The sequence below is a fragment of the Leucoraja erinacea genome, chromosome 16 (assembly GCF_028641065.1).
Source record: "Leucoraja erinacea ecotype New England chromosome 16, Leri_hhj_1, whole genome shotgun sequence".
In the NCBI taxonomy this organism is placed as follows: Eukaryota; Metazoa; Chordata; class Chondrichthyes; order Rajiformes; family Rajidae; genus Leucoraja; species Leucoraja erinaceus.
In genome coordinates this window covers 5,371,244-5,396,216 of record NC_073392.1, presented here as the reverse complement: position 1 = coordinate 5,396,216, position 24,973 = coordinate 5,371,244, and the positions used below count along the sequence as shown (strand labels likewise).

Genomic DNA, 24,973 nt, shown 5'->3' with positions numbered 1-24,973 from the left:
TGAGCTAGTGCGCGCTGGATAGGAGAGCGCAAATCCCTCTCTGCATTTGACTGAAGAAGCTGGTCATGTTGTTTGTCTAGGCCGTTGCTTCCTTTCGTGAAAGGATTAGCATCAGCCTCTTTCCTTCTTATTATGGATTATTGGCCGGTGTAAATAGTCAGGAGCGATCCATTCTGTTCAACCCCAAGTTGTGAAATAATAAGGAAATGTTTATTTGTGCAAGACTTAATTTGTTCCCTTTTACAATGTACACTTCATCTAAAACTTCAACCATGCGGGGAATAGCCTGGGAAAAGCAACCTCGTAGTTTTACTGTTCGGTTTCCTCTTATTAAGTGCAAAAGGTCAGAAAGTAGAGAAGGGCATTTGAGTTGGATAATGAGGAAACGGTTTTAAAGCACATCTTTTTTTTCTCATCTTCAAAATCAACAAGTAAGTGTGAGGCAAATACACAGCAATTTTGTCTTTTCTAAACCAATAAGCATCAATTGAACCCTTTGGAAATATTAAAGTCTAAACTTATAGTAAAGGACATTTGTTGCAACATAAAATGTCTTTAAGGTGAGCTGCCTGGTGAAATTATTCAGGTAAAATCTTAATTTAATAATTTAATTGAACAATACAGATAATTTTTTTTTTCACTGTTGACTGCTTGGTAACCTCTGTAGCAACTCATGAATGGCACCATCAATAAGATAAAGGGCAATTTCTCGTCATTTTACCCTTCTGATTAGAAGGCTGGTTCGGCCAACACATTGGGAAACTGCCCTCGAACCATCAGCTCCACGGCAGCACGACAGGGGGTCCCCTGGCAACAGTTTAGCACGGATTTGTGGCACATCCACTGCAAACTGAGCCAGAGTCAACGGGGAAGTTACTGCACGTCTTAGTGAGGCCGACAAACAGGTGCTTTCATCCGAGGCATCGCAAAATAATGCTGAGTCAGACGGTTGGCCCCTCAAGGGCCTGTCCCACTTACGCGATTTTTTTCGGCAACTTGCCGGCACCCGTCATGGTCGCCGCAGGTCGCTGAAACTTTTCAAAATGTTGAAAATCCAGTGGCGACCAGAAAAAGGTACGACTCTAGTCGCTGGGTGAAGCCTGTAAGGTCGTAAGTAGTCGCCCAAAGAGTCGTACCTTTTTCTGATCGCCACTGGATTTTCAACATGTTGAACATTTTTGGTGACCTGCTTCGACTATGATGGGTCGCCGAGAAAATCGCGTAAGTGGGGCAGGCCCTTACTCCTCCCCCACCTTCCCCACAGTCTACCCTGTTCTACATACAGCAAGGATTGTGGTGGCTAGACACAAAACGGTGCAGTAACTCAGTGGGTCAGGCAGCACCTCTGGAGAGAAGGAATAGGTGATGATTCAGTTCGAGACCCTTCTTCAGACTCACACAGGATTGGTGCGGGCCAGAGTTGGCAGACTGTCCTCGACTCTCTGTTGTCCACTGTTAGCACATCCACCTGGATGGGAAAAGACACAAAGTGCTGGAGTAACTCAGCGGGTCAGGCAGCATCTCTGGGGAAAAGGAATATGTGATGTTTTGGGTCAGAACCCTTCTTCAGACTGAAAGATGGAGAAGGCCAGAACAAAACGGAGCCATCAACCCCCGTAATAGTGAACATGGATGGGTGACAATTTACGTCAAGTTTGAAGACGGGTCCCGACCCAAAACATCACCTATCCATGTTCTCCAAAGCGGCTGCCTGATCCGTCAAGTTACTCCAGCACTTTGTGTCTTTTTGTTTTGGTAAAACCAGCATCTGCAGTTCTTTGTGTACTTGTAGTACTTGTAGGTAAGGTTCAAAATCATCTAAAAAATCTGAATTATTTTAAATTGTCAGTGTAGCATGATATCATATTCCAGTCCCAGACTTTGTTAGATGTCTCTGAGAGGGCCCATCCACCAAATGTTAAACTCATAACAAAATAAAAAATGACTCTCGCTGTATGAGATATAATCAATAAATGTTTGAGTAGTGCATCTACTGCAGCGATGGTAAATGACTCGTGTAACTGAGCAACATTAGTAACAAAAATGTAAAATAAAAGTGTGAGTTTTATTTATTCACCTACCCTGTATTAGCAAAACATTCAGGAACTGATTAAAAGCAAGTTTTCCACATACGAGTCAGCTTTCCTGCCTTGCTAGATGGAAGGAATGGGTCCGTTCTTCTCTCCAGAGATGCTGCCTGTCCCGCTGAGTTACTCCAGCTTTTTGTGTCTATCTTCGGTGTAAACCAGCATCTGCAGTTCCTTCTTCCCCCACCTTTGCTAGAGGTTTAGCGTAAAATGGCAAGATGACTTATTCTAGAGACAATGGACTGCAGATGTTAATTTACAAAAATAAAACGTGCTGGAGTAACACAGCCGGGTCAGGCAGCATGTCTGGAGGTCGTGGATTGGCGATGTTCAGCTTGGGTCCCCTCTTCACACCTCAGACCCCCGTACTTGCTCAAAGTACCGCGCCGCAAGTTGCAAACGGGAATGACTGGACTAATGCAGGATCGCAGCTAAACTTCCATTTCTTTGCCCCCAGGCCCGATGGAATAGGAACAGTCACGGTGGAAGAGAAAGAACGTTTCGAGGAGATTAAGGCCAGACTGCGCTCACTACTTGAGAATCAGATTACTCATTTCAGGTGAGTACAAGCAGATGTAATGTCAAACTGGTTGGTGTATTCCAAATAATATGTCGGCACTGTGGCGCAGCTGGTAGAGCCGTTGCCTCACAGAGGCCGGAGACACAGGTTCAATCCTGACCTCGAACGCTCTCTATGTGGAGTTTGCACTTGAGTGTTGTAATTCCCCTTTAACTAAATCACTTTTGCATTGACAATTATTTTCAGGAAATCTTATGGATCAACCTGTAAAGTATATCCTAGAACATTGGATTCCACCCATACAGCTAACTATTGAACTGAATTGACTTTAGAAGGATCTTATAGAAACATATAAGATTACAAAAGGACTAAAGCTATATTCAGGAAAAATGTTCCCAATGTTGGGCGAGTCCAGAACCAGGGGCCACAGTCTTAGAATAAAGGGGAGGTCATTTAAGACTGAGGTGAGAAAAAAACTTTTTCACCCAGAGAGTTGTGAATTTGTGGAATTCCCTGCCACAGAGGGCAGTGGAGGCCAAGTCACTGGATGGATTTAAGAGAGAGTTAGATAGAGTTCTAGGGGCTAGTGGAGTCAAGAGATATGGGGAGAAGGCAGGCACGGGTTATTGATAGGGGACGATCAGCCATGATCACAATGAATGGCTGTGCTGGCTCGAAGGGCCGAATGGCCTACTACTGCACCTATTGTGGGCGACAGATAGCACAATGGGCTAAGAGTTCGGCTGGCGACCGGAAGGTAGCCGGTTCAAATCCCGCTTGGAGTGCATACTGTCGTTGTGTCCTTGGGCAAGACACTTCACCCACCTTTGCCTGTAATGGAATGTTACGGCGGCAGGCGCGGGCACACCGCGACGCCCTGTGTCTCCCTTTCAAGGGAGATGCTAAAAATGCATTTCGTTGTCTCTGTACTGTACACTGACAATGACAATAAATTGAATCATTTCATTTAGGACGACAGATAGCACAATGGGCTAAGAGTTCGGCTGGCGACCGGAAGGTAGCCGGTTCAAATCCCGCTTGGAGTGCATACTGTCGTTGTGTCCTTGGGCAAGACACTTCACCCACCTTTGCCTGTAATGGAATGTTACGGCGGCAGGCGCGGGCACACCGCGACGCCCTGTGTCTCCCTTTCAAGGGAGATGCTAAAAATGCATTTCGTTGTCTCTGTACTGTACACTGACAATGACAATAAATTGAATCATTTCATTTTTTTCATTTTTGTCTATGTTTCTATGTTTCTATGTTAACCTCTAAAGTTTATCCTAGAACATTTAATTCCACCCGTGCAGCTAACTATTGAACTAAATTGACTTAAGTGGTAAAGAACCTTCAAGACAACTTATTCCCAAGGTTGAATTCTTCTTCCCTGAGGAAAGTTATCAGTAGGCATAGCCGCGTTGGGTTATTGCACATACGTACTACATTGTCCCATGCATTGTACTCTTTTATGGTCTATAAAATTAACTAACATTCATCCTGGACAACTTGTTAACAACTAAAACAACATATCTCTCTGACAGATATTGCTTTCCATTCGGAAGACCAGAGGGTGCATTGAAGGCCACTTTATCTCTCCTGGAGAGGGTGAGTAATTATAGTGAAACAGCACAGAATCAGGCCCTTCAGCCCAGCTTGCCCATGCCGAACAACATGCCCCCATCTACACTAGTCCCACCTGCCCGCGTTTGGCCTATATCCTTCTAAACCTTTCCTATCCAGGTACCTGTCCAAATGTTTTTAAAGTGTTGTTATAATTTCTGCCTCGACTACTTCCGCTGGCAGCTCATTCCAGATACCCATCACCCTCTTGAAAAGTCGTCCCTCAGATCCCCATTAAATCTTTCCCCTCTCACCTTAAACCTATGTCTTCTGGTTCTCGATGATTCTACTCCAGGACAAAAAGAACTCTGTACCTACCTCATTGTACCTGCCTCAACTATTTCCCCTGGCAACCCATTCCGTATACCCACCACCCTCTGAGTGAATTCTTGGCTCATATCTACAATGACACTCGTTGCTGCCCTGACTAGCTTTTTCGGGTATCTGGATAAGTCCCTCAAGGTGCTGGTGGGTCACGTTTAGAGATACAATGAAAAGCTTGTTCTGCACGCTATCCAGTCAATTCATAATAGACATGAACACAATAGGTTCTCTGCTGGAAAATTCCAACTTGCTACAACAGTGGTTCTTAACCTGGGGGTCAGGACCCCCATGGGAGGTTGTTTGGGGCTTTACCAGGGGAAATGAAGGGGTCATAAATAGCATATCCATTTGTTGAATGCACTTATAGGAACCTAACAAAGGTACATACCACATACAGTATTTTGTTCGTGTACGCACGTACGTATGACAAAAAAGGGTAAGAACCGCTGCTCTACAAAGTCTGATCTTGGCCCAAGGAGATGTATGATTTCTTATATCATAGGGCTCTTAAAGATAACGGAGTCAGGGGATATGGGGAAAAGGCAGCACGGAGTACTGATTGTGGACGATCAGCCATGATCACATTGAATGGTGGTGCTGGCTCGAAGAGCCGAATGGCCTACTACTGCACCTATTGTCTATTGTCTATAAGGTCATAAGCGAAAGAAGTAGAATTAGGGCCATTCGGCCCATCAAGTCTACTCCGCCATTCACTCGTGGCTTCTCCTGCCGTCTCCCCATAACCTCTGACACCCGCACTAATCAAGAATCTATCTATCTCTGCCTTAAAAATATCCACTGACTTGGCCTCTACAGCCTTCTGTGGCAAAGAATTCCACAGATTCACCACCCTATGACTAAAGAAACTTCTCCTCATCTCCTTCCTAAAAGAACGTCCTTTAATTCTGAGCTATGTCCTCCAGTCCTAGACTCTCCCACCAGTGGAAACATCCTCTCCGCATCCACTCTATCCAAGCCTTTCACAATTCTGTATGTTTCAATGAGGTCCTCCCACATTCTTCTAAACTCCAGCGAGTGCCAGCCCAGTGACAAACAACATATCCTCACGGGGAAAGAACAAGATACAACAGTTGAAACCAATTTTCCTCCAGGTTTCATGTAATGCACTTCCATTTCTGACACTGAACAGGTGCTGATGAAGGATATAGTGACCCCTGTTCCACAAGAAGAAGTTAAAGTTGTCATTCGGAAATGTCTGGAGAAAGCTGCACTGGTGAATTACACCCGGCTTTCTGAGTATGCCAAAATTGAAGGTAAGTCACAGGGTTTCCTTCTGAATCCAGTTCACTAGATGAGACACTTGGAGACACATTACCAATAGTCCACATGGCAATGTGTTCATTCCCAGATTTTTTTTGTTGCAAATATGTAGTCCTAGAATAACATTAATTTAAGTCTCAAGCAAATTAAACTTTTTAGTGCCTTACTAATTCTTATTCAAATTAACGGCTCGTGTTCAAAGCAAGCTTCTAGTTGTTACGGTATATTGCTTTAGTTTAAGTGGACAAGAGTAAATTTCATCCATCAGATGAATAATGTTATTTAATCCATGCAACCAATATCCGAAAAGGGTTTATTTTCATTGGCAATATTGTGCATTCATGATAAATCTGATGGTGCGTTTTCACCGCATAATACATACCTGTACCACAAACCCCTTGAATTATAAGTTACTGCTATTAACATAATTGGCTCCTTCGACCGGTTTAGAAATGTAAATTCCTCAGCTACATGAGGTTTATTATTAGATAGGACTGTGCATCCAAAGTAGAGATTTTGAATGCAGTTTAAAGCACATTTTATTCCCATCTGCATTTATGGAATAAAGGTAAGCTTTTCATTTTGAACCACCACTGGTAGATGAATATTGCACCAAACAGAAAAAATGGTCAGTTGTTGCTAACGTTGATAATTCTACTCATTGAGAGTCTGTAATGTGTAAGTTTGCGCCACCACAATAATGTAAGCAACTTATATTTTTGCAAGAGCTTCAAGCAACTACTAAAGCTGTACCACATTAAAACAGAATTTGACACTGGCCCACATGAGATGGATTATTATTAGCTTAATAAAGTTTAGTTTAGTTTATCGTCACGTGTGCTGAGGTACAGTGAAAAGCTTTTTCGTTGCGTGCTAACCAGTCAGCGGAAAGACGACACATGACTATACGTGATAATGGTGAATCTGTGGAATTCATTGCCATGGAAGGCTGTGGAGGCCAAGTCAATGGATATTTTTACAGTGGAGGTTGATAGATTCTTGATTAATACGGGTGTCAGAGGTTATGGGGAGAAGGCAGGAGAATGGGGTTGAGAGGAAAAGATACATCAGCCATGATAGTATGGCGGAGTAGACTTGATGGGCCGATTGGCCTAATTCTGCTCCTACCACTTATGAACAGGATTACAATCAGTCCGCCATAGTGTACAAATACAGGATAAAGGATAAAGTCCAATTCTAGAGAGACCGAGGGTCTTCAATGAGATGGATAGTAGGTCAGAACTGCTCTCTAGTTGGTGATAGGATGGTTCAGTTGCCTGAGAACAGTTGGGAGGAACTGTCCTTGAATCTGGAGGTGTGCATTTTCAATCTTCTGGACTTGCCTCGTAAGAGGGGAGATATGAACAGGTGAAGGTGGGGTGAGGTAGCTCCAGAACCCATCACCTCAGTTGTTGAAAGAACCTGCAAATGCTAAGGCATTACATGCACTACACCAAACAGGCAAGTATGGGAGGGAGCACAGTTATAGAGCCATCGCGGCATAGAGCACGGAAACAGGCCCATCAGCCCAACTTGCCCATGCCGACCAAGATCTATGTCCCACCTGTCTATGTTTGGCCTATATCTCACTAAACCTTTCCTATCCACGTACCTGTCCAAATGTATTTTAAATTGCAATTCCTACCTCAACTACCTCCTCCGGCAGCTCGTTCCATAAACCCACCACCCTCTGAGTGAAAAGGTTCCCCTCGGGTTCCTACTAAATCTTTCCTCACTCACCTTAACCTCTGGTTCTTGATTCCCCTGTACTGGATAACTATCTCTGAGTGATGGGGGGTCGGAGAAGATGACAGAGACAAAGAGAGGTGAGGTAGATTGGAAGAGGCAAACCTGGTGGTGGCAAAAGTGGAGATGAGGAAACACTTTTTCACACAGAGAGTTGTGAGTCTGTGGAATTCTCTGCCACAGGGGGCGGTGGAGGCCGGTTCTCTGGATACTTTCAAGAGAGAGCTAGAAAGGTCTCTTAAAGATAGGGAATATGGGGAGAAGGCAGGAACGGGATACTGATTGGGGATGATCGGCCATGACCACATTGAATGGCGGTGCTGGCTCGAAGGGCCGAATGGCCTACTCCTACACCTATTGTCTATTGAGATAGGGGTTCATTGGCAGATAAACTAGTGCAGGGTTAGTGCTCGGTGCAACTGCAGAGCAGGAAATGGTCTGTATTACTGATGGTCAAAACTCAGTTGGGGATGAAGTAAAGTCTACTTGGTTTAAGCCTCTGGTTTTGCCACTAAAGAGACTGAAGGTGGCAGATCTATGGTTTTTGGTCTTTCCAATATTCACGATGACTAAATTAATGCAGCACAGCACGCTGTTCATCAAAATGACCTGAAGAACCCGCTGGTAGTTCATCCCTGGTTCAAAACTGAAACATTTCAAAAAGACAAATCCAAAGAAGGGAAAATTACATTATTTTTAATTCAAATCTATTCGATAAAGAATATTTGTGTGAAGATAGTTTAGTCATGTCTTGTTGAAGTCAAGCCATGTCTGATTTGTTTAATATTTGTTGTATTCACAGGTGTTTAACTTTCTGTTTGACAGACTGTTGTTACAGTAGATGTGAAGATGCAGATATGTTTTGTTTTTTTTAATTTTCAAAGCCAGTTTGGAAAGTGGTATTTTGCCTTACTGTTTATACCATTTGTTTCAATTAATTACGCTTCTGATCGTTTTAATGGCTTACGGGATTGTCCTCACCCCATTGCTTACTCCAATACAGGTCTCCAGGTTTAGTTCCTTGTGTTCTGACGTTAGTAATAAGACTTCACTACCAGCTGAAGTAGCAAAAACACCTAGCTAAGACTTGTAGAACAACTCACCAAGTGACAGACAATTGCAACTGGGTTTCAATGGAAATGTAGTTTTTTGAAAACTAACCGCGTGTGAACCTCGGCTTAAAGTTGACGAGTCTTGTGTATACAGTCATTTGTAACGTAACAGTATTCTTTGATTTGCTGATTGTTGCAATGTTGTGTATGAGAGGTGCAGTCTCACACAGTGAGAGTAGCTGAGAGCCAAACAGCAAACACACATCTTGAGTTTAAAATGGAGCATTCAAGGCACTTTACCGAACCAGGTGGGAGAAGTTGGAGTAATTTATACTGAGGTTTAACATAATGTATTTATATACATAGTGTTGTCAGCCATAAAGTTGTGGAATGATGTCATTACACTTATGTCTTTTTTTATTGTTTGATAACGTTAGATTCCTACCTAGCTGGTGACTTCCGCAGTTGTCTGCAATTTTAGACAGAGCTGAGTGCATTTCTAGTAAGCTTGATCACATGATGGCTATGTATAAGTAAAAATGCATTCAATTCCAGTGTAGATTCCATAGTGTTTGATTATTTCCCCTTCTGTGCCTCAATTCTTTCTGGTTTTTGTTAATGTACCCTCTTTTACACTGTGACTTTTAGGTCTGGGAATACAATGAAGCAACAAAACACTTTTTATTCCAGCTCTTTATTCAGAGAAGTAATTCATTCCGCACTACCTGTTCTTTCCTGCTTCTCTCCTTTCTTGTTTTATATTGACAGTCACTTTTTTATGTAGCTCAAAAAAAAAGTGGCTGTAGAAATTCCTAGTGGCCAGCATGCAGGGATTGTGTTCTTAGCAACCCAGTATTCACCAGCTGCATGTATCAGGATTCCTTACATGGGCATAGTCCACTTTTGTGCTTTATTGGAAATAGCTCAAATGCACACAATCTGGATCTGACAAAGCGGATCAGTACATTCCCATCCTAGTTGTTTCATGTGAATATGCAAAGATTTTTTTTCCGAAGCTGAATTGGCTAGAGTTGATACCTTTGTGCCAGTACGATTTGCCATGGAGTTGATCAAAAGAAAAATAAAGCTGATAGTATCCCCAAGTGCACAAGTATCAATCAGTTGGGAACGTACTTGAAGACTATGCCTATGAAGAAATACCTGAGAGTGGTGTAGATACTAAACGCACTTGCATTTAGTATCTTGGAGCCTAAATCGACAGTTCTGTTTTCCTTTACTCATTATGTTTTATCATTAACAGATTACAAAATCTGAAGAGATTTGTCAGAATCATGGTCACAGCTTCCTGGTGGCCTGTGAGCATGCTGAATGGTTAAACCTGAATTATCTACAAAATTCAAATATCTTTTTTTTCCTGCTGTCCTAATAATATCCCAAACAACAAACACCAACAACAAAAAAAAGATTTAAAAAAAAAAAAAAAAAAAAAAAATTTTTTTTTTTTGCTTTCTGACCTAATATAATTTTCCTCTGACCTATAATCTCTTTACTTCTGACCTAAGCTTCTTGCATGCCCAAATCCTCTTTTATAGGGAAAAAGAGAGAAATGTATGACCATCCGGTCTTCTGCTTGGCTTCTCAAGTGATGGATTTAACCATTCGTGAGTACTTACCGCATCCTTTCCACACTGTCTCTCGCTCTTTCTGTTGACATGATTTCAGAGCCAGTCACAGCCAGCCCTCCTCCCCCCTCCCCTGACAACTCCACACTTGCACTTTTTTGTCCCTCCGCCTTTTTTGTCTGTTGCTTCTGTCTGTGATATCGATTGTTTGACCTCCCTCCGGCCCCTTGTCTTCCACCTATGCCAGGTTATTTTCACACATCCACCCCCCCCCCCCTCCCTCCCTCCCTCCCCCCCCCCCCCGTTGTTTTTGTGACAAACTCCAAGTATCTGTAAAGTTTTTCAGTTCCTGTTATTGTTTGTGACTTGAATGCATTTTTACTTTGCTCTGTGTATTCCTGAGTTGTAAGCTCTCGTCACTGGTACTCAATATAAAACCCCAGGACTCGTAAAAACGGAGTCAGTGCTGCCTCCCAAGCGGCCACAAGAATTAGACTTGTTTTAAACTGTGGGTATAAAAAAAAAGGGCATTTTGTTAGATCTGTGTGGATATTTTAACATGGTCTGTCTTGTCTGTGACTAATTAATCAAAATGTAATCATATACATACATGCTCTATTTACATATCTTAACCTCTTCTCAATTTCAAGCTGCTGATGGATCATCTGATTTTTAAATGTATATATATTTTAGGATTCAGTGACATGCTTCTATATTGAACCCATTGCTTGCCTCCATTTCAGAATGTTAAATGCTAACTGTCCATCGATGTTGATGCGCCACTGTTACCCTTTGCTTGAAAGGCTTTTGTAGTAGCATCCATTCTTAGTGGGAGCACTTGGAGGCATTGCAAATAGCTCATGCCACACATCTAGGGTGTAGCTCTTGGATCACTTGCTCATTAATCCTGCATATTTGTCTTGTTTTTCTCTCTCTCTCTCTCTTTCTCTCCCTGTTGCTCTCTCTTTCATATAGAGAATCAAAAGGATGCAGGTGAACTATTGTATTCTACATCTTAATGTAGTAGGACAAACTCATTAGATTATTTCTGTCCTTTGAAAGTAATTGTGAGCAGCTTAGCTCCTTCCAAGATGCACTTCAGCAGGCTCGATTAATGTTTAATGGGCCTCTGTGGTAGCTATATGCAAGGAGTTAATTTGTGCTGTCTGTGCAGAGTCATAGCAATCACCTTATAGCTGTAGAAGTAAAGCTGCAGGAATTTCAATTAGTTTGCAAGTTACATCGTCTTCAGGGTTTTATTACCAAGGGGAAAAATTTACATCAACACATAAAATTATGTTTTAATAAATAAAATAGTCATGGTAATTGTAGCTGTGGTTAATGTAGAATGTGACATTTTTACACGTAATATTATTCCTTAAGTAATCTTGTCTACCAATGTCCCAATGGACACATGTCAAAACAAGTGGCCATTTCTGGAAGCAGCACAAATATAAATTATTGATACGATTATATTCAACACATAGAAGTAATAAGCATGATATTTCATACAGTAAAGAGTGTGGCCTCTCTCTTGCTTGCTTGATTACCATTTAACTGCTGTTAATCCAATGATCGTTCGCTGAACAAATTATACACTGAAGCATAGCTCTGGAGAAAGTGCAACTTGCAGTTTGATATAAACCACCACCTAAAGATTTATATGCTCAAATTTCAGTGAAGTTCCTGTACTGTTTGATCTGTACAAGAAGATCAGTCAAATGACGTTTGTTTTAGTTGTGTTTTATTTTACTGATATTAGTTTTTAAAGATCTTTACATCTTTTCTAAATCATGGTGCAATGTGTATATATCATCTGAGCCAAGGGAATGTTTCTTCTTATTGTGGATACACCAGATAAAAATGCCAAATATGTCTTTTTAATCTGTTTCAATTAGTGCATTAAAATGTCGTGGTTAAAGCATTCAGCGATAGTGTGCTTAATAGTTAGGCAGGAGATTCTTGGCAATATTAAACCCCACTTTAGAATAGGGTTCCTAGAAATTCCTTTCATAAGAGCATTTGGTCAAAATCACTGCAAATGCATTGTTCTATTCTTTTATGGAAATGCAAAAAAAAAAAAACCCACTGCAGATAATGGAAATGAAAGATTAAAAAAAGAGGAAAATGCTGGAAATAATCAGCGGGTCCAACTTTGTTGAGGTCTAAATATTTGGAGTGTCATGTTTTAGGAGTTTGTACCAAATCTGTAATTTTGTGGCATCATGAATGCAGATTGGAGTTTTGTTTACTTTTGTACTATTATTTGCTGGATTCTGATGTAATTTGAGCAACCCTCAGAGATTTGCTACTTTCAAAATTGAGGCAAATCAGATTAGGGTGGCACAGTGGCCCAGTGGTAGAGCTGCTGCCTTACTGCGCCAGGGACCCGGGTTCGATCCTGACCTCGGGCATTGCCTGTATGGAGTTTGTATGTTCTTCCTGTGACTGCGTGGGTTTTCTCCAGGTGCTCCAGTTTCCTCCCACACTCTAAAGAGGTACAGGTTTGTAGGTTAATTGGCATTGATAAAAAGTTGTAAATTGTCCCTAGTGCATAGTAGGATAGCGCTGCTGTGCGGGTGACCGCTGGTCAGCGCCGACTCGGTGGTCCGAAGGTCTGTTCCCACGCTGTATCTCCACAGTCCAAAAGTTCAGTGAGATTGTCAGTCTCCCCTTCCAGATGTATATCTATTAACGGGTTTCAGCGAGTAACTGCTCCCTGGTGCTAGGCTGTCCATAGTCAGGGCTGGAGAACATCGCTCCCTGGTCTGGAATAGTTCCGGTGATGGAGCACGTTGATGCACTTCGGGTTTAAGTCAGCAGCAACATAATGAGACCTAGTGCCACATACTATCTCAAGTCACAGGGGTAGAAGTGCGAATACCTGTTCTTGTACAATGTGATGCCTTTAATGTGCTAACACTGTGGCAGCACAGTGGCGCAACTGGTAGAGCTGCCCCTCATAGCCGGTTCGATCCTAACCTCAGGTGCTGTCTAAGTGGAGTTTGCACATTTCCCCTGTGACCACGTACGTTTCCTCCCACATCCCAAAGACAGCAGTTTTGTTGGTGAATTGGCCTCTGGTAAATTCCCCGTAATATGTAGGGAGTAGACGAGAAAGTCGAGTAAGGGTCTCAGTGTTATATAGGAAGGCCTGTTAGATTCACATAGTTAAATTATGTGCTCCAAACCTATACAGATCATTAGAAATAAGATGGATAATGAATTTGAGAATTTGAAAATGCAGTCCATCTTTTAAGATTTATGATTGTTATTCTCTTGTTTCCTCAGAGGCTCAGATGTTATGTTACAATGATTGAAAATAAGACAATGGGTTTACCCTGGTCTTATTTCATGGTGCATGTGAACAATTCAGTCTATTGCTAAAAAGTTAAATCAGGTATTTTGATACACATATTTCAAAGTATTGAAAATAATTGTAAGCTGCTTTATCTCAGTGAGATAATTCACAGGCTGCAGTTACTTAAACGAAGAACTATTTTTACTTGAAATAACTAGATAAGAAATCAAACCTTTTCAAGAAAATTACCTTGAAATTAGCGTCCTAAATGCTTAAAATGATTTTAAAGTATCACGTGAGAGAGACGGAAAGCATTCCTTCCAAGAGGAGTAGAATATAAAAGCAATGATGTAATGCTGAGGATTTATAAGGCACTGGTCACAGACCACATTCGGAGTATTGTGAGCAGTTTTGGGCCCCATATCTGAGGAGTGATGTGTTGGCCTTGGAGAGAGTCCAGAGGAGGTTTACGAAAATGATCCCAGGGATGAATGGGTTAACTTATGAGAAGCATTTGATGTCTCTGGACCTGGACTTGCTCAAGTGCCCTTCAGTGTAGATGAAAGTACATAGAAACTTTGGGGAGTGGTTGCAAGTAACTCTTCCTGGGGCTCAGACCGTCACAACTGCACCTTGATCTTTGTAAACACTGATCAAGGAACGTGGGTAAAGCAAGCCCAAGGAGTTCCACATATGCAGGCACTTGTCATCCATGTCAGGGTCATTTTGTTCCATGTGCAAGGATAGACACTGTCTCATAAAGCTGTTAGTAAGTTTAGATTAGTATCACATGTACCGAGGCACAGCAAAAAGCTTTTTTGTTGCGTGCTAACCAGTCAGCGGAAAGACCATACGTGATTACAATCAAGTCGTCCAAAATGGACAGATACAGGATGAAGGGAATAACGTTTAGTGTAAGATAAAGGCCAGTAAAGTCCAATTAAAGGGGGTCTGAGGGTCTCCAATGAGGTAGATGGTAGGTCAGGACTGCTCCCTAGTTGGTGATGGGACTGATAGCAGGCATGGCTCCAAGTCCATGGTCACGATGGCATCAGGTGCTGTTGGCCTTGGCAAACTGGATTCAGGCTTAATTGCAGTCAGAGACAAAGTTTCTTAATCATCTCTTACAACTCTGGAATCAGCTGAGATAGTTAAACACCAACCATCCCTCACCAGGGTCAGTTTATCGAGCAACAGAGGAATAAGACAAGGGCAATTGAACTGATGAGGCATCACTAGACAGTCACAATAGACAAGGAACAAATTCAGCATTCAAACTCGTCACACCTGTTTGTCGCTACCATCCTCTGAGAACGTAAAATTAATCCAAAACAATCATCAATTCTACCAATCTCCTACAAGAAATGCCAGCAACACTTTAAATTTAAGGTCATTGTCAAACAGCTTGGAAACAGGACCTTCAGCCCCATCTTCACAAGTGCCACCTGCCTGTATTTGGCCCATATCCCTCTAAACCAGTGGTTCCCTATCCATGTATCTGTCTTGTATGTTTCTTAAACTTGGGGATAGTATCTGCATCAACTACCTCCTCTGGCAGCTCGTTCCATACATCTACCACCATTTGTGTAAAAATTAAAGTTGGCCCTCAAGTTCTCCCCCTCACCTTAAACCTATGTCTTTATTGGTTCTAGTTATTACTACCTGGGTAAAAGACTGTTTTACCTTCTCAGCTGAAACCTTTCTTCACCTTTTAAATTAAAAAATATATCAACATGGGGGGGGGGGGCATCCGGATTTTAGATCCCCGATCCTCATCCAAAAAAGTTGCATCTAAGTAACATCCCCTACCCTAAATGTCAACCTGTCCATATTTTTCTTAAATGGGGAAAGCTCTGCTGACCACCTGAGTAAGCAGCAGCAGTTTGTACACTTTCCTTTGTGTAAAAATTAGTATCTGTAGAAGTCCTATTATTTCCCCCCCCTCACCTTAAAGACTTTATCTGTTCTAGATGTTCCTACTCATGATCAGGTACATTTACCCTTAGGATTCCAACCTTTCTCATCCTCTAATAAATTGGGAACTTTATTCCATAAATCCCCGATCCTCCACAAACTTGTAACAAAAAAATTACCATCCCCTTTTCTCCACTGGATGCTGCCTCATTAGTAAGTCCAGCACTTATTGTCTTTCCTTGGTAAACACTAAACTGTAGATCCCATTTCAACATAAAGTCCCTTCTTTATTCCTCAGCTCATATCTGGTTTATTAGGACACGTCATTCTCTAATATTTGGGAACTAAACCCTCATTACCAATATTAATAAATCATTATTACCGTAAACTTTTTTGCACCAATATTAATCATAATTAATAATAATGTTTTAAGTTTATTTATACTAAACACATTTATAGTCAATAAAGTTCCTTGACCACTCCTCTGCTCTACTGGTTCTTAACAAGTCACCAACATCATAATAAACTCATAAATAATAATAAATCATGCTTTCGACTTGTTTGCACCAATCATCAACCGGATCTTACAGATCCCTAAACGGGAAGATCTTACACTTTGAACATCCCAGTCCAGGTTGATCATGTGTGTAAGAAGGAACTGCAGATGCTGGTTTAAACCGCAGATAGACCCAAAAAGCCGGAGTAACTCAGCGGGCATTGCAGCTGAGTTAGTCTGAAGATGGGTCTCGACCCGAAGCGCCACCCATTCCTTCTCTCCAGAGATGCTGCCTGTCCCGCTGAGTTACTCCAGCTTTTTTGTGTCTATCTTGGGTTGATGGTGTGTCAGAATGGACTCCAGAAACTGTTTGATTCAATCTTTCCAATGGGATGTGTGTCTAGTGGAATAGACTGTGAGTTGAGTAATACTTCCCACCAGCTAGCAAGGCAGGAGTCCTGCTTCCACTCGTTCGAAGAAAGCAACAATGAACACGATCACAGCAACAGAGACAACAAAATACCTGATTTAACGATAGATTTAATGGCTATTTTTGAGGGTAGGATCACTTTTATTATTGCCATTTCATTACTAACTTCTGGTAGTTTCTTTAAAGAAAACCGTATAGCTGAGAATATGAGTGAACTGCACTATTTAACGCAATTAGATTAAAAAAAAGATGCTAGCAAAAAGAAAAAAAAATTGCCATTGTTTTGGCAAATCTTTAGATCTGCTATTGACGTATTTCACGTCTTGGCGCTGAAAATATCTGCTATACGGTGGTACATAATTGAGATCTTTAGAAACATATAGCTACTGTTATTGGCAGATACAGAAGTATCTCTTGAAATGTCATGAATATGCTTGATGTTTCTTTGACTTTTTTTTCACCACCTGTACCATTGCTCATTGGGTCACCTGCTTGCTTATTTTTCCTGTCTCTTTCACTCATGCATGCCAGCACGTCGACCCTGGCCCAAACCACCACCCGCACCTCCGCCCATTAGCGCGCGACAAAGCAGCCTTAGTCAGAGAATCAAAGGCATGCCTAAACCAATACCAAGTACTGTTACAGCTTTTTTTTATTTCAGTTGGTTTAAGTTCATTTTCATAGCTTGTTGCTTTTTACAATTTTTCTTGGTTATGTTGAATTTCGTTACAGAGAGATATGGTCTGGTATAAACTTAAACCAAATTTGCTATTTCATTGTAATGACTGGTTAAAATTCTAATTAGAGCCTAGGAAAGGAATACTTTTGCCATCTTTGTTTAAGCATTTGGTGCACGCAACATTCGCAAATATCAATGTCAGCACAAACTAACAGTGTTGCTGCATAACATACTGCATGATGAGTTTAAATGCTTTTATAAAACAGTTTTGTACGGTAATATCTTTTTGGCATCCAACCTTGCTCCAGTTAGATCCTTTCTTTGGTTGTTCCTTTGGGCGATACAGTGGCGCAGCTGGTAGAGATGCTGCCTCACAGCGTCAGAATCCCAGGTTCGATCCCGACCTCGGGTGCTGTCTTTGTGGAGTTTGCATATTCTCCCTGCGACCATGTGGGTTACTCCGGTTTACTCCCTCGTCCCAAAGACATGCTGTAAATTGCCAGAATGATGGAGGGAATGCGAAAAAAGTGGGATTACAAAGAACTAGTGTGAACGGGTGATCGAGGGTCGGCATGGGCTCGGTGGGCCGAAGGGCCTGTTTCCATTGCCTTATCCTTCAAATAACCAATCTATCAAATGTTTTTTTGTGAATCTCATCATTCAAATCCTACCTTGCCCCTGAATATATGCGTGGCTCGAGAGAAAAAGTGAATAATTTATACAATTGGAAAATGGATTGCTTCCTAAATGTCCTCCAGTACATTTACAAATCACTGATTTATAGGATATTTTAAAATCTGAACTTGAACAAAATCCTGATTGCTGGATAGAATCCTAGCTGGAGCACTGTGCAAATTTTATAAAACTGGAATAAACAATGCTATATATTTTACCTAATTTGGTGTAAAGTGTTTCTGTTAAATATGCATTGTGTTTAAATACTAACAACCTAACAGTAAATACAGGTAAACTAAGAGGAAGTGTAAATTGACGAAAGATTGAATTTGTATTACTTTGCTCATTTGTAATACTATTCACCACAGAAAATGTAGGGCAATTAGTCACACCTGCCAAAAAACTGGAGGATACAATTCGTCTTGCTGAACTGGTCATTGAGGTCTTGCAACAGAATGAAGAGCATCACGCAGAGGTGAGTGTTTCTTTAAAAACCGTACAGATCAAATGATATGATTACAAGCCATTTTAAGGATTTTAGCTGATGATTAGATAAAAATCAGCTCTATAATCTCTCAACGTCTCTCATATTCATAATTTTGAATAATCTTATATTGAGATCTCATCTTAACCTCCTCAAGTGGCTATAGGCATGTCAGGAATATGTAGACTCAACTGCCTGCAGATGCCGGTTGATAGATGTAGAACACAGTGCTGGAATAACTCAATGGGTCAGGCACCATCTCTGGAGAATATGGATAGGCAAGGTTTTGGATTGGGATCCTTCTTCGGACTGATTGTATTGGTGGGGGGTGAATGCTGGAAGAGAGGTTGGGCTAGGCAAGTGAGAGGTGTATACAGGGAGGCATGATTTTGATACTCCCATCTCCGACCTTTGTCCACACCTCTGTCAAAACCCCCCTCACTTGTATCCACCCACCTCTCTTCCAGCTTTCTCCCCCCCCTCCTTCCACAATCAGTTGGAAAAAAGGTCCTAATCTGGAATGTCACCTACTCATGTTCTCCTGAGATGCTGCCTGACTTCCTGAGTTACTCCAGCGCTTTGTGTCATATCTGGAATATGTTCTCCTGATTGAATCTTCCAATGAAATCTTAAAATTGCCATTTTAAAATTCTCAGCCTGAAATAATATGACTTAATATGCCTGATATGATTTTTCTGATCGAATTTTAGTGTTGAAGTATAATGATCAGATGAAATCATATACCTTTATGATAGTCATTTTTACCCAAAGTGCATATAAGTACCTGGTCTAAACGCAACACGGATTGAAAAGTAATAATTGACATCATCGATAGAGCGGCAGGGTGGTGCAGCGGTAGTGTTGCTTCCTTACAGCGCTCGCATCACCACAAACTCGTTTTTGATCCCGACTACTGGTGCAGTCTGCACGGAGTTTGTGCATTCACCCCGTGATCGCGTTGATTTTCTCCGAGATCTTCGGTTTCCTCCCGCTCTCCAAAGACATACGTAGGCTAATTGGCTTGGTAGAATTGTAAATTGTCCCTAGTGTGTGTAGGGTAGTGTTAATATGCGGGGATCACTGGTCGGCACGGACTCGGTGGGCCGAAGGGCCTGTTTCTGCGCTCTATCTCTAAACTATAAATCTAAACTAAACTAAATGTCATCCTTTCCATTGGATCTTCTACAAAATGGTGGATATTTCCAAGCTTTAAATCTCCCAATAGGTGAATGACCATCTTAGAAGACAAAGTACGGTGAATTTTCTCTCCAAATCCTTCTGCACATGAATTTCTCAGATGTAATAACCATACAAAAAATATCACTGAAATCTGAAAAAATATCACTTTAATACTTTTTACCCCACCAATACAATACTATGGTTGCAAATAATTTAAAGTTAGCTGGTGCACATACCTCACCTGTGAAGTCACCTGTTTCCAGCCATATTCTACCTGTTCTCTCCCTGAATTTCCGGCTGCTTTAAGATTTCTGTGAAATTTAATATTTGCAAAAATAAAAATAAATTTTTGCAAAACTAAAAATTATACTAAAAACTCATGATAGAAAATAGTTGGGTTCCAAGCGCCCAACACTGTTGAGATTTAGCAGCCATTTCAAACTTCAGGCTTCCAGCATTGGCAGAGAATTAGTGGCAAATCAGGACATCAGTGTTAACGTTGTGTGTGAATACAACTTTCCCTTCGAGCTCTCCTTGTTGTGGAGTCATTCTGTACACCTTTGGTAGCTCATATGTGAACGCAATGAAAACACCAATAGTAACATTTCAGTATGTCAACAGTGTTATTTGTTTCAGTGAGACCTCCTTCTCAATCAGACTTATGCACATGATAATGGAATATGCTGTCTTTCATTTTCTGTACGTGACCACTTAACTGTGTATATTGCTTAAATCAATTTCTAGTAAGAAGATTTTCTTAGTGCAAACTGAGACTTGTAAAAGGTATATCTACCCTTAAGACTTTCGTGTTTGTCCAAAGTATTTCTGTTCACCGGAGCTTGTATATCACCCATTAATTAATTTGGCCAGATTTTTAATTCAACAAAGAGGCTTCCTCCCCTTTTACTTGACATTAAAGATGTTTGATGTTCACAATGGTTTTTATTTTTAAGAACTTCGTGTTGCGACATTTTCTTCTGCCGTTTTCGTTGCTGTTTATTGGTATTAAGTTTAACTTTCTATAGAGATTGTATTCATGTAAACCAGAGAAAAGTGTGAAACTGGAGTTTTGAATCCATTGTGCCTTTATTATTTGGTACAAAAGTAATGCGCCGGGACCCAACTAATATTTGATTTGCCTATTCAAATTTCCTCCCTACTGTTCAATCAATGTTGGATTACGACAGGGAAAAGAGGTATGTGACTGAACTGAATGAAACGAGTCATCTCCCCATATGTCTCGTGCATGTCCTAGAGTTATCATCCTTCCTGTTGAGATCTTACCTTGGGCCTTCCCTGCGCCTACTATTCTTCGGAGCAGTCTACTACCAACTCTCGGCACCTTGCTTGCAAAACAATTATTTGGACTTGGTATCTGAAACGGTTTGCTTGGCCTAGGTTAACCAGCCTCTGCATGTACAACTGGAAGCTGTTTCAAGCACAAGAGCAATCTGCGCAATCCCACCAGTCCTTACCTCCTGGAAACTTCCCTGAAGTCTACTGTCGTTGCCCACGTAGAATAGAGAAATTTGTGCTTGGACTCTTGTGCTAAATGTTCAGAAGTTCTCGGGGCAGAATTAGGCCATTCGGCCCATCAAGTCTACGCCGCCATTCAATCATGGCTGATTTATCTTTCCCTCTCAACCCCATTCTCCGGCCTTCGCCCCTGAGGCCCGTACGAATCACGATTATTTTGTTGTGGTAGCTGTGCCCCCATCCACTGCGTCAGAGATTTGGCTCTTTTGACGTCAATGGCGGCAAATTTAGAAAAACATTTACAATGGGCCCTGTTCTGTACACATTTAGCGCAGAAGACCAAGGATGAATTTTTACCCCATAGACAGAACCTGAGTGAATATTTTTGCGATGTAGAACATCGCATCAGTTCAATTGCAACTGATTGTTAAAATATAATTTCTTAAATGTCGAATCACCTTGGTATGAGTAGGAGCACCTTCTTAAAACAAAAAGTGAAGTATGTTTACTGTTCAGAATCAGAATCAGAATCAGATATTATTTGCCAAGTATGTTTTGCAACATACGAGGAATTTCATTGGCCAGGTCAGTCATACAATTAAAAGCAACTGACTCAAAAACACATTTTAACATGAACATCCACCACAGTGACTCCTCCACATTCCTCACTGTGATGGAAGGCGAAATAAAGTTCAAGGCCTTCCTTTTGTTGTTCTTCGGTTGGGGGCCTCGAGCCCTCCGTTGACGGGACGGTCTTGACTCCCGTAGTCGGCGGCGTTCGGGGCCTCCGCGTCGAGGCGATCAGCTCCCGCATCGAGGGGGGGTGTCAGCTCCCCCGCGCCGGGCGATCAAACCTCGCATCGGGGTTGGTGAACCTTCTCCTGCGTTGGAGCTCCCGACTCGGCCTCACCCGAGACTGCGAGCCCTTGATGGTAAGTCCGCAGGCCGCGGTGGGAGCGATCCCAGGCAAGGGATCCACTCTGATGTTAAGTCCGCGCCCGGCGGTGGGGCCCACGACAGTCCAAGGCGGCTCCCAGCTCCAGCGATGGTAGGCCGCAGAGCCCGGATGTGGCCCTGTGATCCGAAAAATGATCACATCTCTGGGAAGGTGTGAATATGGATTATGACTTCCATTCCACCATATCTTGCAATGTTGCAATGTAGTTCACTGAAAATCTATAGATTCCATAGAAACTCTATGGAATTGAGCGGCTTGGTTGGTAGTGTATGATGTGATTAGAACTGCCTTTAAATCATTGCACGTAGAAACTCAATGCAACAACCTTTATCCCACCAAAGCAACATGGCCTGCTACTGTTTGCTGTGCATGTTTACCAAAAAAAAAGAGTATGTACTTTTAGAGAAAATATGTTTGATCAGATGGGAAAAAAGATTGGTCAGTGAAGTAGATTGCTTTTGCTACATGGTGCCAATCTCATTTAGTTTGGCTGGAGCTGCTATCATCCAAACAAGGGCAGAATATCCCATCACACTCCTGATCCATTGGTGGAAAGGCTTCATTGAATCTGAAGATATGTGGTTTTACAGTCTCTCATCTTGTCGACACAGCATTCAAGTGGCTGCTGCAGTTATGTTTCGGGTCGATGATATCCTGTAGAATGGTGATGATGTTGGAAGTGAAAAAATAACACTCTTTGAGTGTTGAGAGGAGGTTGTTAGACTCTCTCTTATTGGAGATAGTTATTACCTGCATGCGTAGCACGAGAATGGTGTCTCGGAATTGCTTCAGTTTGGAGATGGCATGGAGAGTTTCATTGTCTTCATTCTCCAGTTGAGCTTTGAACATTCCAGTACCTATAACAAATGGGCCACAACCAAGTATAGAGAGACATCCTCCAGATTTATAAACCGGGCGAACTAACGTGTCTATGCTAATCCAACCTGTGGGATTCAGAGGTAATAATCCTCACCTCACCCCCTCATCTTTGCCTCATGGAGGAGGGGATGTGGGGTCCGAGAGGGCAGGAATGTATGGTCCTGCCCCTCAAACCTGCCCTAACGCTGCAGAGTCAGAGCCCTTGCCCTCAACTGTAGACTCTTTACCAGGCCTGGGCTCTCTAAGCTGCTGGAAGCCAATCCGACAATCAGGCTGAACTCGGGGCATGGATCTTACTGAGAAGAACAAGGCCCACCGTGAATTGAAAGCTTCACAGCACACGAGCAAGGAAAAACCTCCAGGTTCTCCAGTGAAAACCACCCTCTCCATCCACAAAACCAACCGCACCCATGGAATCAATGGCCACCTGAGGTTCACACAAGGACTGTCCATCCATCTCCTATTCAGCACATCCAATAGAGGATACATTTATCCGAATTTCTAATCACAGTGAATTTGAAACAGCCACGATGCTTACTGTACACATTAAACCCTAAAAATGCATGTACAAACTTACAATTAAAACAATCATTTCCTTCCAGTTATCAATTGGCAAGAGTAGAACTTTAATCGCAAGCAGACAGGAACATTTCTAGACATGAATAGGAAAGGGCCGAGTGGCCTACTCCTGCACCTATTGTCTATTGTCTATTGAAAGGCTTAGAGGGACGTGGGCCAAATGCAGGCAGGTGGGACTAGTGTAGATGGGGCATGTTGGTCGGTGTGGGCAAATTGGGCCAAAGGGCCTGTTTCCATACTGTAAGGCTCTATGGCTCTATAACATTATCAATGAACAATGTGTCTGTATAGCAAACATAATGTTGCAAATCCAGGATGTGAATCTATTTGGAGCAACTTGCTAATATATATAATTATTTATAAATTATCATTGCTTATTGAGTTTTCTGAAAGATTTGCCAAAGTTAAGTTTGATTTATGGAGCTGAACTCAATTAAGAAAATAAAGACGCATTCAAAATTATACAGAAGAATTAAAAACGTTTAAAATGCAAGGTACCCTTATTAATTTTTGTTTTTTTGCAATAAATAATGTAATATCTTGCTGTCTTTAAAATGAAGGTTTATGGTTACTGGAATCTCCCTCAGACCCCTGCACTAGAATATGCAGCTAAAAGTTTAAAACCAATTCCAATAATGCAATTGTCTTCCCTTTCCCCAGCTAGTTTGAATCTAGGTCACCCTATTTTATTTTCTCTTTGTTTTCTCTGATTGCTTCTCTAATATTAAACCTCTATGCTAATTCAGATGCAAACTTGCTCCTGTTAATTAACAAAGGCCCCAGATACCCAGTGTAAGAAGGAACTGCAGATGCTGGTTTACACCGAAGATGGACACAAAATGCTGGAGTAACTCAGCAGGTCAAACAACATCTCTGGAGAAAAGGAGCAGGTGACGTTTTGGGTCGAGGATGAAGGGTCTCGACCCGAAACGTCACCTATTCCTTTTCTCCAGAGTTGCTCCCAGATACCATGTTGACCAATGTCAACTTGTATCACAGAAAACTTTGTATCCGAAGAGTGAATAAATGAAATCCAACAAACAAAACACATTTGTGATACCCTCCTCCAAGAAATTTTGGGCCACTTAGTTGACTTCATAGAGATGAAGGCACTATAATGACATCTATGCTCTTGCCAAGCCACAGATTGGGAGATCCAACCTTGGCTGACATTTCCACTTGGATTTCACTGAAACGATAAGTACCAATCTCAGCTAGATCACTGGCCAACACCACTAAGTAGAGGTGAGGTACTAAACTGAGAGAAGAGGACGAGACTTATTTGTGGCCCCAATTCAGATTGTGACTTTAAACTCCCTGTACCTAGACCAGAGGACAATGTTGCCATAGGCCATAAAACTGGTGATGCATACACGCACTGACTCGTCTTCCCAGCCAGGTTCCTGACACAACAACCTCAACAGCGCCAGAAATTGGGAAAATGTACCCCCAAAAACTCAGATTTAATTTGAAATTTTGCCAGATTGAAAGTACTGAATTGGTTGGAATAATATCAGACCTGGAAAACACACATTTAAAAAAAAAAAATCTCCAATAAAGGGAACTATATCTTATCGCACAAATAAAATTTGAGAGGCTCAGAAAAATTGTGTGCCTCCCGATATTGTAGATGCCTCAGTGTCATTGTACAAAAATCCCATTGTTGGCACCACCTATGTTGCATGTTGATAGCCAGCAACAGATAACAGA

At 41.7% G+C, this 24,973-nt stretch overlaps 1 protein-coding gene across 9 annotated transcripts in view; it reads left to right on the top strand.

Moving 5' to 3' along the window:
• The window catches only part of cadpsa (Ca2+-dependent activator protein for secretion a), a 279,926-nt gene that overhangs the window by 192,230 nt on the left and 62,723 nt on the right, over positions 1 to 24,973 (top strand). For 3 of the 9 annotated variants that reach the window (XM_055647591.1, XM_055647586.1, XM_055647587.1), the window contains 6 exons: positions 2,545 to 2,646; positions 4,149 to 4,212; positions 5,702 to 5,825; positions 10,184 to 10,252; positions 11,189 to 11,206; positions 18,077 to 18,183. In XM_055647591.1, the coding sequence (XP_055503566.1) occupies positions 2,545 to 2,646; positions 4,149 to 4,212; positions 5,702 to 5,825; positions 10,184 to 10,252; positions 11,189 to 11,206; positions 18,077 to 18,183 (484 nt within the window). The remainder of the gene's footprint in view (positions 1 to 2,544; positions 2,647 to 4,148; positions 4,213 to 5,701; positions 5,826 to 10,183; positions 10,253 to 11,188; positions 11,207 to 18,076; positions 18,184 to 24,973) is intronic. The other 6 variants (XM_055647594.1, XM_055647589.1, XM_055647592.1 and 3 more) reach the window with 3 other exon arrangements.